General features: G+C 39.3%; 1 protein-coding gene across 1 annotated transcript; it reads right to left on the bottom strand.

The window, feature by feature from the left end:
- Nucleotides 1-793: 793 nt before the first annotated feature.
- On the bottom strand, nucleotides 794-14,279 carry cd164 (CD164 molecule). Its single transcript, XM_003215615.4, has 6 exons — nucleotides 14,017-14,279; nucleotides 7,585-7,638; nucleotides 6,802-6,882; nucleotides 4,821-4,856; nucleotides 3,823-3,894; nucleotides 794-3,429 (listed from the first exon to the last, which is right to left on the bottom strand). The coding sequence occupies exons 1-6, from the start codon at nucleotides 14,081-14,083 to the stop codon at nucleotides 3,266-3,268; spliced, it is 474 nt and encodes a 157-aa protein (XP_003215663.1). The 5' UTR covers nucleotides 14,084-14,279; the 3' UTR covers nucleotides 794-3,265.
- Between the last annotated feature and the right edge of the window lie 327 nt (nucleotides 14,280-14,606).

Raw genomic sequence — 14,606 nt, 5'->3', positions numbered from 1 at the left:
AAGCCGCAAGAAAACCAGAAGGGTCTGAACATCCTCTCATTTTGAAGAAGTTTTTTAATTAAAATAATGTAGGGGGCATGTGAACCATTTAAAAGGTGGGTTTCTGCTCCTGCAGGCTTTCAATAAAAGCAGTTTGCCCTCCTTGCAAAAAAGTGTTATCAGAGGCCACAAAAAACAGCCTTCTGGACTGCACTCTGAACCATAACTCTAAAAAATGCTAGCTCTTAGGTGACTTAGTTTTGATAAAAACTGATGTCATGTCAAGCATTCTTTGATATTGAAATTAACAAAATTTAGGTCTCAGAAAAAAAATTCAGGCAGAGAACTTAACATTTGCAGAATTCAGGTGTTGTAGTAGGCTGCACTAATGAGATGTATCCAGCCAGCCACCATGAATGACAGAGGACTTTCGAGTGAATTGCAAGGCACTGTAACTTAGTTTCGGGATATAGCTGGTTGGCACATCATGATGGAAAGTTGGATGCATTGGCATCATGCTGATGGAGCATGGCTGAAGCCCATGGGCAGGGCCCCTAGTCATACACTGCCCAGCACATAGGGAACTAATCATTTGTAAAGGCTTTTTAGAAATTAAGATGAGGGATTTATGCAGTTCAGTCAATCACATTTCAATGCCTGTCATGAATAGCCACACTATGGACAAAATATATCATGTTTGCATTTAACTGAAAATCCTGTTGGAGCTTCTGAAGAGCCATCATACTTGTGTATGTTGTCACAATATTTTTTTCTTTTATGAGGTGGACAGATTAACAGATGCGACAAGCAGGAACATATTCATAAGTGATTTATTTTGGTTTTGTGAATAATAATTTGCATTCCTTCCAATGGAGACAACACATATGCAACACAGTAATCTCTGTAATATATTCCATTCCAAGTGCAATACGCACAAGGGAATTTTAGGGACAATGCTCATAAAAGGATAAAAAAAATCACAATTTACTTACTGCCTTGTATAGTCACATAATCAGCTATTCCACATAGGTACATTTTAAAAGCCTTATTCTGAACTTCAAATAGCAGAAAATAGTGAAAATCTATTACTGTAACTAATGCCAGCCTAGCTGTACTATAAAATTGAGAACAAAATAGTTTTCACCTACTTATTTATAGAAGATAAGAAAGAAAAAAAAACAAGTATATAAGAGGAAATCCTCTCACAGTCTTAAGCCAGAGTTTGGTACATGGTTGAAATAGCATGGTCTAAACATCCAAATGTTATGCCATTACATAAAAATGTGAATGTCTTAAATACATAGATGTATGTTAACAAAGTAGAAAATGTGGACTTCCTGAAGAGTAGCAGCAAAACCTGAATTTCCTAAATTCCTTGGAAAATAGCAACTGCTGGCACAGAGGGACAATCTGAGTGGCTACTTTCCCTCCCTACATTTCTTTGACAGGAATGAGGCCAACATCAGGAAAACTTAAGGCACTTAAAGGAGGATTTTTATGTTTAGCGCAAAATATATATCTGTTTAGTGGTATTTTTGACAGCTACTCTTGGCTCAGTAACAAAATTGGCTCGAATTTCAATCTTTGAATGTGTGTAGCCCTATTACACTTTGGAAACTTCTGCTATAATTTTACAAGACAAAAAATTATCAGCCATTCAAGAATCAGTAAGAAAGGAAACTAAAAAGCTTTTGAGTTTCACTAAGCATAAGCAAGAGCTGAGTAAAGAACACAGATTTTAAACTTCTTAAGTATCTTACTCTTATGTTTATTTCTTAGAATATATTTCTATACTTATATCTGATTTATCAAACTAAAAATGATGGAGAAACTATTATTTTAAGGCCATTGTACCACCCACCCCAGCCATGCCACTTGCTGAAAATTGGGTGGCCATTTTACTGTTTCATACACCTGAGCTTATTGTCTTTTTTTAAGGAGAGAAGTTTCCTGAAAGGTCTTTCAAGTTACAGTACTAAATGTTACAAACTTCCTATACAACATTATTGAAGTGAATACTATTTCAAGCTATAAGGGCTAGAGAAACCGTAATATTAAAATGCACCTAATTTTTTTTACAAGAAGCCAAATACCACTAGCAGTTTAATATCAAGTATAACATTTTCCCCATGAGTTCTATTGCAGCTCATCCAAGAATAACATTTAAACCTACTAAGTTACTAGTATTTAAACTGCATATGTCATGCAGTTTGCAAAATAAACACCAGCAATTGTATTGACAATAAAGCAATCCCAAGGACTCAGTCAGCTCAGCTTTATAATTACAATCAATGCTTTATGAAACTGATGAAAGGGAAACTAGATTGCTAGGTGGGAACAAAATATCATTCACAAAGCACATGTACTATGGCTTGGAAATAATCATAAATGACAAAATAGTACTCTCCCATATATAAAGCCTGTTGCTGTATTTTCCAAGGCAAGTAATCCGAAGACATAACCTTAGAAACATATGAAGGCTGGACACATTGTTTTCTTCCACTTCTATTTCACTAAAATTACTTGAAGATGGCATATGAATTCTTTTTATTCATTTTTCTACCAAAGGTAAGTCGCTGCAAATGGAATGACATTCACTATACCTTGAATAAATAAGGTGGCACAAATACTGCAATTTGCAGCCTACTCATTAAGGCACTGCTCTTTCTTCTTCATGCACCAAGGAATCTGTATTCTCTGATCTTTATTCTTCCTATGGCTGCTTACATTTGAATTACAAAACAATTACCCTTCTGACATCTAGTATAGAAAAATATGGGCTTCCATAATTTCTAAGAAAAAAGATAGTATTCTACAAACCTGTCCCAGACCTCTAGCAGAACATGATATAACTCCATAATTTTCACACAAATAGTAATAGGCAATTCACATTTTAATAATCATATGGGGGGCATTGCATATAAGACTAACTACTTCAGACATTGCAATAATAAGATTACCTAATAAGTACACTGCTGTCACCGAACACAATATGAATTAAAGTCTACATTTGGCATGTCAGGTAAAGGAAAAGATCCCATAGTAGCAGCTGCTACAAAAAAAATTAAGACAGCCAATAAGGATTCATGCAAAATATTCTAAGTAATCTTGCAGAGCAAGACAGGATTCGCACAATCTCCTTCCAAGCATGTTGCAGATATATATTCTTTAAAAAAAACTTTTGAAAAATATTTTGAACTACTGTCTTCTAGAAGGAATAAAGATCTTTTGGTGCAGCTAATCACAAATATTCAGCTATTAGAAGTCCATTAAAAAGCAATATATCCTAGAGAGTATGATAGTTTTGTTCTTTTGACTTGCAAAATTTGTACAGAAAGAAGATAACTGCTTGCAGACCCAGCACAAGGACAATGCCACCAATGAAACTGGCAGCATCAAAGGTGGACCTGTGAGAAGGTGGTTTCGAGGTTGGCTTGTGAGTTACAGGATCTTTGTAAAAAAAGAAAAGAAAGAAAAGGATTACTTATTGATAGGTTGTGCGGTAGCTTTTCTATATTATTTTTAAAAACCAACAATACAATTCTGTATCCAGAATTTTTCTTCATCTTGCAAAACATGCAACAACGTCTTTACCAAAAGAAAATTGGGGCAAAGATAGCCGTTTGTTACCGAGATCTCTTCTAGCTGCTACTTCTAACTGCAGTTAGAATAAAGCATACTTGCTCAACTCTTCCCTTGATATTGTAGACATAACATTTAAATATTTTAGACACAATGCAATTAAATTTTGCTTTTCTTCATTACTGTTCAAGTAACATATTTGGATTATCTAGGTCAACAAAAAGATGAATTAATTTAATTTTGATGTAAATAAAAGATTACCTGGTGTATGTGGAGTTGTAATTACTGTAGCATTAGGAGATGTGGGTCTTACTGGATGCGATGTTGTGTTACCTATTTCCAAAAAAAGTCACCAAATTGATTCACCTTGAAACCCAAGTTGGAGAACTTATGATGTACAATTAACTACCTTTCATAGTATAGATTTTATGTAGTAAATAGAGTAATTGCTTGAATTCTAAGCTGGCCTGCATCTACATCTGGAGATCAGAGCAATTAAAATATCTAAAATATGATTTAAACACATAATATAGGAATAAAAATTAAAATACCTATTGGAATTACTAAGTCTATATAAGGTGATCCAAAATGAAGTATGAGTTTATCATTCATCACAATATTTCTTTTCAAAATTTTAGCCTTTGTGGAACAACAACCTTGTTGGAGAGACTGCTGGTCAGAAGAAGGAACAGGAAACATAACACTTTATTTTGTTATGTTTGGAGGAAGAATCTTGTACATTTTCCTTTCCTGATTTCTCAAATTTTATCACAGAAACAGAAGTTTAACCTAATTTTTCAATCCATTTTTCACCATCAGAATACTATAAATTGTACATACACTTAATCTTACACAATTACTGCAGACAAGGCTCTTTGTGCATGTTCTGTTTACAGTTTCCCCTGGGTATTGCCAGGTAATATATTTCTGCAGTCATGGTCAATCCAGAATATTCAAACATACCCCATTTTTAACCCCCTTCAACCCAGATGGCTCATCTATCGTTACTCTTATTTTTTGTTGCTAGTACAGAGGGGCTACATCTAGGATTGGCCAAGTAGACTTTTGTCTGTGCAGAAAGTCACAGATTGAGTCATATACACAAACAAACTTCAAACATTTCTTATCTAATTTACTGAAAAGGCAAGCAGCAATACTGAATTGCAGTATTCAAAAAGACCTCCTGGAAACTTTTTGGTATATACAATTTTTATATTCAATTAAAACATATTGACTTTGAAGCAAATAACTTTTTTTACCTGTGGTCGGTGGATGAACTGTGGTAGCATTGGCACCTAAAAAAATGGAAAATGGAAAGGATCAGAAATGTACTTTCTGTGCAGATCATGCACTCATTTATTATTCATCTGTTGTATTTACTGCTGCCTCTCGCTCAGTAAAGTTATGCCTCAGTCATGGCACCACAAATGGCTTTTGTACCCACTCTTAATTCTCACAACATCCCTCTAAGGGCCCTTCCACACAACCATATAACCCAGAATATCAAGGCAAAATAACCCACAATATCTGGTTTGAACTGGAATATCTGAGTTCACACTGTCATATATCCCAGTTCAAAGCAGATAACGTGGGATTTTATTCAGTTGTGTGGACGGGGCCTAAGTTGGTCAAAATGAGAAAGTGAGTGGCCCAAAATCACCTAGTGTGTTGCATGGCCAGTGGGAATTCATACTTTCAGTCCAGCATCTTAACAATAGCGCAATGACTAAAGCACCATGCTATACTGATTTTGTAAATGAAATCTCATGTGGATCAGAACAATGACAACTAGATCTAGAAGGCCCAAATCCAGAAGGAGGCTGGGTCTAGGTATCATACTGAATACACTGCTCTGAACAGTCTACCCTTAATTAGACAACTGATTATTATCCCATCTGTTCATCTACTGCTGCCATATGATCATTCTGTAAGGCTGTTAAATGCAGGGAAATGTTACCAGCCAAGACCTCAAACTGTATTAATGTCCTAGCACTTCAAAAACCGGGAGTTTTGTTAAGCCTAATAAAGCCTATATCTAATTAAGATGTCCCATGCAGTATGTGTAAAGACTGCTGACTTCATCTCTGGCTTTAAAATTCCTTTTGTCAGATCTTTGCCCCTGTAGCCAGCATGGTGGAACAAATATGGAACCCACTGTAAATATATTTGGTCACCACTCTAAAAAGAAATACCGTGTAGCTGCAGCAGCAATTACCACCATATTTATTATTCCCACATGCCGTTGGCCTCTACATGCAGTACAGCTTAAGCAATAAAGATTAGGGGTTGCAACCACTGGCACTTGGCACGTTTGGGAGCCCTGCTGTTATGTCCCTACTAGGGATACATAGCACATAATGGCAGATGGTCTAAATAGATGTTCTTGCTGAGTGGCTGCAACAGCAGTGCTATCTTCAACTCAAAAAGGGCTACACAAAGAACAGCTTGCACATGGTGCTTGATCTGGTGGCACCCTTAGCTTCCTTTGTAAAAAGAGTATACTTCAGATAAGTACGTTCATTGGATAGGTAACTTTCATATACAAATCCTTATAGAAGAAGACAAGGAGGTTTGTATACAACAAGCTAGGTGATACACCATAGTTAAAAATGTCTGTAAAAACAATTAGTTCAAAACATATTAGTAGCCTCTCCTTTTTGCTCTACAAGAAGATGAAAATTATTCTTCCACCCAAAGCATAGAAATTTAGCAGGTTCGTAGGGATAAAGAAGCAAATCCCAGGTTCCAACCTACAGAACTTGCTTGGAACCCATTGCCCAGCATCCTGCTCCTTCACCAAGTCTTTCGTTTTTATGACAAAATATCAGTTTCTCACAGTTTGGGGGGGGGGTGCAATGGAGATATACAGAACTAGAAGGCTTGACAACAGAAACTTTCCTGTTGCCTTGAGAATGTCTACGGTTTAGTTTTCCAAGAATGAAAATGAAAAACATACTGTTTTGGCTGTAAGTTCCATTAGAAACGTATCTATACTGCACAAGCAAACTTACACAGCTGTGAACCAGATTTTGAAGCTACTTTTTCACTTTTTCACACATTAATTCCTTGATCTACCAAGTTTTACATAGAACAAAGGTGAAAAAATTGAGGATTCTGTTCATTAAACTAGCAAATCAACTGCAAATTCTTATACAATCTTTTTCCCCACAACAAACTCCAAGCCTTCTGCACAAATTCAGCAAACGAACCTTTCAAATCTTAATGTAAATCAAAGGTTACCTGGTGTTGGCAGAACAGTTGCATTTGTACTTGCTGTAACGTTAGCAGGCATAGTGGTCACTGGATGCAAAGTTGTGTTACCTGTTTCAGAGAAAATGCCACCAAACGTATTCACCTTGAAACTTTATTTAGTTAAAGGACTTATATAGATACATTTAATCTAAAATACCATATATTCAGCTATATATTTTATCCAGGAAATAGAGCAACCACTTGATATTTAAGCCAGTCTTCCTTTACATCTGGAGGGCCAAGGCATTTAAAATACAGTTTGACCATCCCGCTTTCTCTGCAAAACCACTATCCATCGTTTCACTTATCCATGCTCAAAAAAAAATATTCCCCGGGAAATGTTTCTGAGCCTCTCCAGGTTCTCTTGTGCTATTTGCAATGTGCTTCTGGCCCAAGTATAGTCAAAATATAGTGTTAGCTACTATCCTCATTTTCAGGTACCCACAGGAGGTCTTTGAACATATCCCTTACAGATATGGTGAGTCGTATTATGTAAAATGACCAAAAATGAAATGCAGTGACAGGCTACTGTGCATACAGGGGTTTTCTTGGTTAATCGTGTTATCTGCTCTCCACTAATACAAATCTTAATACACATTTCTATTCATTTGCAAATTGTCTCATTCAGTTTACTGAAAAGGCAAACAATATTGAGTTGCAGGCAAGAGCCAATAATCAAGTGTTCATAAAGACCTTTTGGAAACTTTTCAGAAAATAAAACCTTCATATTCCACTAAACAGTTGTGTCTTGGAAACAAATAAGTGTGTTACCTATGGAAGTTACGTTGGTTACTGGGCTCACTGTGGTAGTATTAACAGCATCATCTAAAAAACAAAAAAAGAAATTAATCAGAAGTACTTTGCTATCCAATCCAAAGAGTCACTGCTTTACTGGGATTCAGTTTCAGTTAACTGGTCTTCCTCCAGTCTTTAAAGCCTTATAGTCCCACCTGCCCCCAACAAGAAATTCAGCTGAGGATCATGAGAATACATATGGCATCTCATAGCACAACTTTAAATGATTGCATGATAAATACATGGGGAACGAAATAGGTTGTTAGGAACTGTGGGAGTTAAAGTCCAAAACATCTGGAGGGACAAAGTTTGCCCATGCCTGGGATAGACTAAGAGTCATCCTCTACCCTTGTCACTCAGCAGAACTTGTGGATAAACCACTTACTGCATTTAATTGATCCCTTCTACTTTGATGCTGTGGTCATTGGTAGAAAGTAGTCAAGAGATGCAGGAAGGTCAACAGGGTAACATTCCCCGATTTGTCACCTGGTGTGGGTTGCGAGGGCCAATAATTCAATGTCAAGTATCATACCCTGCCCTAAAACCATAATGAAATCTGTTCAAAAAGCATAGGGATTTAAAAATACAATTTCTGAAGAACTGATTAAAAAGTTTAGAACGTTGTGATTATAAACAAATCAGTTATAATTCACAACCACTAAAATAGATTAGATTCTTATCACAGATTTCTAGAAAACTATGGATTACTAAACAGTTTTGCATAGGATAATGCAAAGACCTGCTGTGCTTTAAGTAAATCTCTTATGCTGTAACAATGGAACTATGTTTAGAAAGAATTTAAGCATTTGAGTATTTTTCTTCTATTTTTATGTTCCTGCTTTTTGTCTTTTTATATATAGTACTTTAAAATAGGGCATTGCATCTCAGGACTTCAGATGTTGCTGAACCACAATCATTATCAATTAATGCTGGAGGGCCCCAAATGGACCTCACTGATGGCAAGGTTGCACCGTATGCATATACTGCTATCCCTCCACATTCACTTGGGTGAGGGATACATGACTTCCGCTAAATGAAACAACTGCACATTAAAAAATGCTGGGTTTTTTTTTACCTGAGAGAACACATCACTAGGAATCTCTAGGTCCTCCAACATGACTTTACAGTCAACTCTCACCTGAAGTTTTAACTTGATAAATTACCAGGAATTAGGTATTAGGCAGTATTAGGCAAATGCTGACTTAAGTATGTGTCGTTAAGAAGGCGGAAGGCAAATTCCATGTTGCACATAATTAGATAAGGAATTAAACTTATACCATAATGTCCTCTTACAAATCCAGGCTACACTTGTATTGACATTAAATTTAATTATTATTTAACAGGCATTTATGATTGAGAATAACATATGTACATTTCTCACAGTATCAATCTGATAACTATGTTCGGAGACATGGTATATTTCGAGATCACATGTGGTGCCAAGCAAGCATAAAGCTGTAACTGAACAAGACAGCCTTATCTTGATGAAACTTCACACCTGTGTTCTTTATACTTTATTTATCAACCTTTCCCTTTGCCAAACCAAAACTACTGACATAGGTCACCTTTTTCCCCAGTTCGGACTCAAAAAACATAGGGTTATCTATTATATGTTTGTACGGCAATCCCAGCTCATTAATTCAGATAAATTGATTAATCCAAATTACACAGCTGTACAGTACTGAATTCTTTTGGATACCTCTCATAGCAATTTTTGGAGTTTATTTTCTCTACGATCAGGTAGAAAGATGAATATCAGAATTCTGGGAGACTCTAAGGAGATTACCTATTTTCCCCTGACCAGAAGTTCTCAATCTTTGGTTCTCCAGATATTTTGGATGCCAACTGGCAGAAGCATTAATTGGCATGGCCTGTGATTAGGGGTGTAGAATTCGAAAACATCTGGAGGACCAAAGGTTCAGAATCACCAACCTAGACTATTCCTAATGGCAGCTCCCACAGTGACAAGGCAAAGTGCTAACACATCATCGGCCAGGGAAGAAGGCAGAAATTAGTTCCATCATCTTTACTGGCCTTCATCATGTGTACTATTGTGAGGAGGGGAAAAACTCAGGCAAAGTAATTGAAAAAAAAATCAATTTCAAGCAATGTCCCAATTAGAAGCATAACTGTGACGGCGCGAGTGGCGCCATCTACATGTCAAACTGTAAGTTGCAAGATTTGAATTGTATCATGCCTGATTTTGCCTTTACCCTGTAAATGTAGTTGGATTAGTTATTTATATCTGTCAATCATTGTTGTTTGCACCAGTTATATTGCTTCCTCAGCTTAATTGTGTGACTCCACCTCTTCCTGGAGTAGAACAGTGTTTCCTCCTTTCATTACACCATCAAGCTCTCTATCAGATGGACGTGAGAGAGAGACTTGGCTCTAAAAGCCCTTGATTAAGTTACCTCTCAACACCAATTCTGAGGTTCTTACCCTTGAGACTTACGCTTCATGTTCAGGGCCAACCTGAATGACGTTGAGGAGTCTCAAGTGCCTTCAAATCAGTCCTTTGGCAAGAGAGGAAGACAGTGTCTTCAAACATAGACCATTTGGACTGAGGCTGAGTTTGCTCCGGCATTCACAGTCATTGAGAAAGAGGGACCTGGAAAAGCTTCTCAGTTACAGAGCTCCTTGGATTTAAAACCAAAAACTGTAAAGTATATTTTCTTTTACCCCTTTGAAACTTCCAGCTTATTGGGATAACCTTTTGTGAACAATAAAACCAGTTTCTGAGTTATCTACAGTGTTTTGGTCCTTGGGAGTTCCAGTTTTCCTAAGGGAGGGCAAGAAGCAATCCCCTGGGGAAAGATGTCACGTCCATGGCTCTTTCGCTAAGAGTTATAGCCCAAAAAACATTGTTTTTGGAAATACATTAGCCCACACTAACTTAATTAATGGGTTGGGTTTTCCTCAAATTCTCTGTGAGATCGCATACACATTGACGTTTGCATTCTACAGTTTTAACAATGATAGGGGAAATGGAAGAAAACCCCTTAAATATGTGTATATATCCCCAAATTAACCAATCAATCCAGCAATCTGGTAAAGAAATTGGGTATCTCTACAGCATCAGAACAAAACAAAGAAGCTAATGCTACTGAAAGGGGGGGGGGCAAAATCTGTGAACTCTCCTACATCTTCCTAACAGAGGCACAAGGAGGGAGAACCTACATTTCCAGGACCAATGTGTTTGGGGATTGCAAATCCTGGGATTTCCCTTCCTTCCAGTTTTCATTCTCACCCATAAAGTCACTTGGCTGTGTACAGACGGGGCCAGAGAAATGGTAAAGGTGGGAAACCTCTCGCCTCCACAGGGCCAAAGATACCCAATTCAGAGCACTCTGGTTCTGGTCAGTGACAAGTTTGCAGGGCACAAACCTGGCACATTAGAGAACAGTAAGTGTCCTGCCCCACACAGAAGCAATGGGCTAGACAAGACCAGAAACCATACCTTATGAGAAACAGTCTGGTATGTGTAATCTCAAGAAGAGAAGGTTAAGAGGTGACATGATAGCCATGTTTAATTATTTGAAATGAAAATAATAATAAGTTTTATTCTTATATCCTGCCACCAGCTACGCAAAGGGATTCGGGGCGGCTTACACACATGGCACAACAGTGCCTAAAAATAGAACATAAAATAAAACACAATATAAAATGCAATTAAATAAAACAAATAGGCATATAAAACAACAATTTAAAACTCAATTAAAACAGTACTCATCTGGCGGTAAGCTACTGTAAACTTGGCTAGGCTATAAACAATGGGCAAGGGAATGGAATAAATGCAAAGGTGCAACCATGGGACAAGGGCATGGGACGTAGTGCAAGACTGCATAACAATTGTGTAGAACAGCTAGGGCCTAGGAAATCTCAAAAGCTTGTTTGAATGTTGAATTCCATGTTGAAGACTATGCAAGCTTGTTTTCCACTGCTCTAGAGACTGGGGCCCCATCTGGCCATTTCGGTGTGGGATCAGATTAGTCTGTGGGCAGCCACAAAGCACACATAGGTTGATCCAGTTTAACATGGGAAAAGCAGCTGCACCCTGGAGTAAAATAACCTGAGGGAATGCACGAACCCTGCACTAGCATTTGGACTTTCCCCTAAGACAATCCAGACAGCTGCAGCTGATTCCTATGTGGATTCACCTGAGAATGTCCTGACACTTATCCCATGCTCCCTGGCCTAAGGCACCCTGGGGACATGAGATGGCCGCCCCCTCCCTGCATGTCACTGCCCATTCTTGTGACCCACGAAGAACGGAATGGGAGGAAGAATGATATTCTTCCCCCACCTCCTCCCAGCCTCCTTCATGAGCTAGGAGGAGGAGGGAGGGAGACCTTCATTGAGAAGGTAGGCCACATATTTGCTGGGACATGAAGGCAGCTCAAGAGATGCTAGTTCTGTTCTGCATTTTTGGGTTGTGCACCTGACTATATAAAGTAAGAGCAGAGCTATTGAAAAATTATAAACACACAATTTTAATAAAACTTTTAAAAAGAAAAGAAAAAATGTAAAAATTTAACTGACAGTAAGATTTGCTCTATGCTGCCTCTTCTGAGTCTGGTGGAGTCTCCTCTTCTGATTTTCGAGGAGAAGCTGGGTGTGTTGTTGAAGGCTTTCATGGCCAGAATCACTGAGTTACTGTGAGTTTTCCAGGCTGTATGGCCATTTTCAAGCATTTTCTCCTAAAATTTCACCCACATCTATGGCAGGCATCCTCAGAGGTAATTAGGTATGTTCGAAACTAGTCAAGTGGGGTTTATGTATCTGTGGAATGTTCAGGGTGGGAGAAAGAACTCGTCAGTTTGAGAAAGGTATGAATGTTGCAATTGGCCACCTTGATTAGCATTGAATAGCCTTACAGCTTCAATTTCTGGCTCCTTACTGCCTGGGGGAATCCTTTGTTGTGAGGTATTAGCAGGCCCTGACTGATTCATGTCTGCAATTTCCATGTTTTCATAGTGTTTTCTTTATTTACTTTATTTTGCTTTTATTTAAATTGTTGTTTCTCCCAATATTATTATTTACACCTACCTTCTCGCTCCACAAAAAAGGGCTTAGTCAAACCAACCGGAATACAATTCAAAACTTTAGAGTTTTATAATACGTTGAGCCAGATGTTGTTCATTTTCATGGCTTCCTCCTTTTTGTTTAACTTGTCCACATGCTTGTGGATTTCAATGGCTTCTCTGTGTAGTCTGATCTGGTGGCTGTTAGAGTGGTCCAGCATTTCTGTGTTCTCAAATAATATGCTGTGTCCAGGTTGGTTCATCAAATGTTCTGCTATGGCTGACTTATCTGGTTGAATTAGTGTGCAGTGCCTTTCATGTTACTTGATTCGTGTTTGGGCAATGCTGTGTTTGGTGGTCCCTATGTAGACTTGTCCACAGCTGCAAGGAATACGGTAGACTCCTGCAGAGGTGAGAGGATCTTTCTTGTCCTTTGCTGAATATGGCATTTGTTGGGTTTTCTTAGTGGGCCTTTAGATAGTTTGCAGCTTGTGTTTCTTGAGCCACAAGAAGGAGGAAGGGAGACCTTCACAAAGAAGGTAAGCCATATATTCGTGGGGACATGTGCAGCCTCTGCTCAAATGGCCGGGCTGTGGCGCAGCTGGTTAGTAGCCAGCTGCAATAAATCACTACTGACCGAGAGGTCATGAGTTTGAAGCCAGCCCGGGTCGGATTGAGCGCCTGACCATTAAAATAGCCCAGCTCGTTGTTTACCTAAGCAACCCGAAAGATAGTTGTATCTATCTACAGGCCCGGGCTGTGGTGCAGGTTGGAGAGCAAGCCAGCTGCAATGAATCACTCTGACCAGGAGGTCATGAGTTCGAGGCCCGCTCGGAGCCTGTATTTGTCTTGTCTTTGTTCTATGTTAAAAGGCATTGAATGTTTGCCTATATGTGTAATGTGATCCGCCCTGAGTCCCCTTTGGGGTGAGAAGGGCGGAATACAAATGCTGTAAATAAATAAATATCAAGTAGGAAATTTAGGTACCACTTATGCGAGGAGGCTAATTTAACTAATTTACGACACCATAAAAATCATCCAGCAGCGTGTGGAAATGAATGAGGAGGTAATCCATCAAGGACTGAGTGTCACAGTGGATAATGAAGCAGCAGCTCCCCTTGTGCTGCCTCTTCTGAGTGTGACTGGATGGCCATCTATGATGAGGAGTTTGATGGTGCAGGGCAGAATGGGCGTGGACTGGATGGCCCTGGAAATCCCTTTCAACTGTAATGCAGTCTGGCACGGTGCCAGTTGCACCCCATGGAACCCTGGGAGTGGTAGGTTCCCAAGGCCTTTAGCTGGGCCTCTCCCAGAAGCGGGCCTTCCTTGGGGCTTGGAGCCTTTCCCCCTTCTCTCCCACCCGCCTTCTCTTTCCCCCGCTCACCTTCTTCGAGGGCCGAGGCGAGAAGCAGCACAAGCAGCGCCCATCCCGCGTTGCCCCAGCAGCTCATGACGGCGAGTCTCAACCAAAGCACTTCCACCTCACGACGAGAAAGAACCGAAAGTGAGCCGCCTCGAAGCGAGCGTCGCGAGCCTGGCGTCAAGTGACGCGGCGGTTGAGCAGCTCGCGCGAGTTAGGCGAAGAAAAAGAAAAAAAAAACTGCCAACGCTTCCTCGTCACGTGACCTCAATCAATCTCGCCTGAGCTGGAAAGATCTCGGAAAAGCGAGAGAGAGAGAGAGAAACGGCGGGGGGGGGGGGGGGGGGGAGAGCGTTGCGAGTGTTACGTCACACGTGACGTCAGACAGGCAGGGTTGGCAGGTGTTGCTAATACAACATTCTCAGAGGAAGCCAGTCCAGTTCCAAAGAACCCAAGAAAGTCTGGTTCATGCTCTTTGAGAAGCCATTGAAATCCACAAGCATGTGGACAGTTTCAACAGAAAGGAGGAAACCATGAAACAAAATCTGGATACCAGTATTTTAAAAACTCTAAAATTAGGACAGTAAATAAAGAACATCACTCAGAAACCAGGG

The sequence above is a fragment of the Anolis carolinensis genome, chromosome 1 (assembly GCF_035594765.1).
Source record: "Anolis carolinensis isolate JA03-04 chromosome 1, rAnoCar3.1.pri, whole genome shotgun sequence".
In the NCBI taxonomy this organism is placed as follows: Eukaryota; Metazoa; Chordata; class Lepidosauria; order Squamata; family Dactyloidae; genus Anolis; species Anolis carolinensis.
This window is presented reverse-complemented; position numbering and strand designations above follow the sequence as displayed.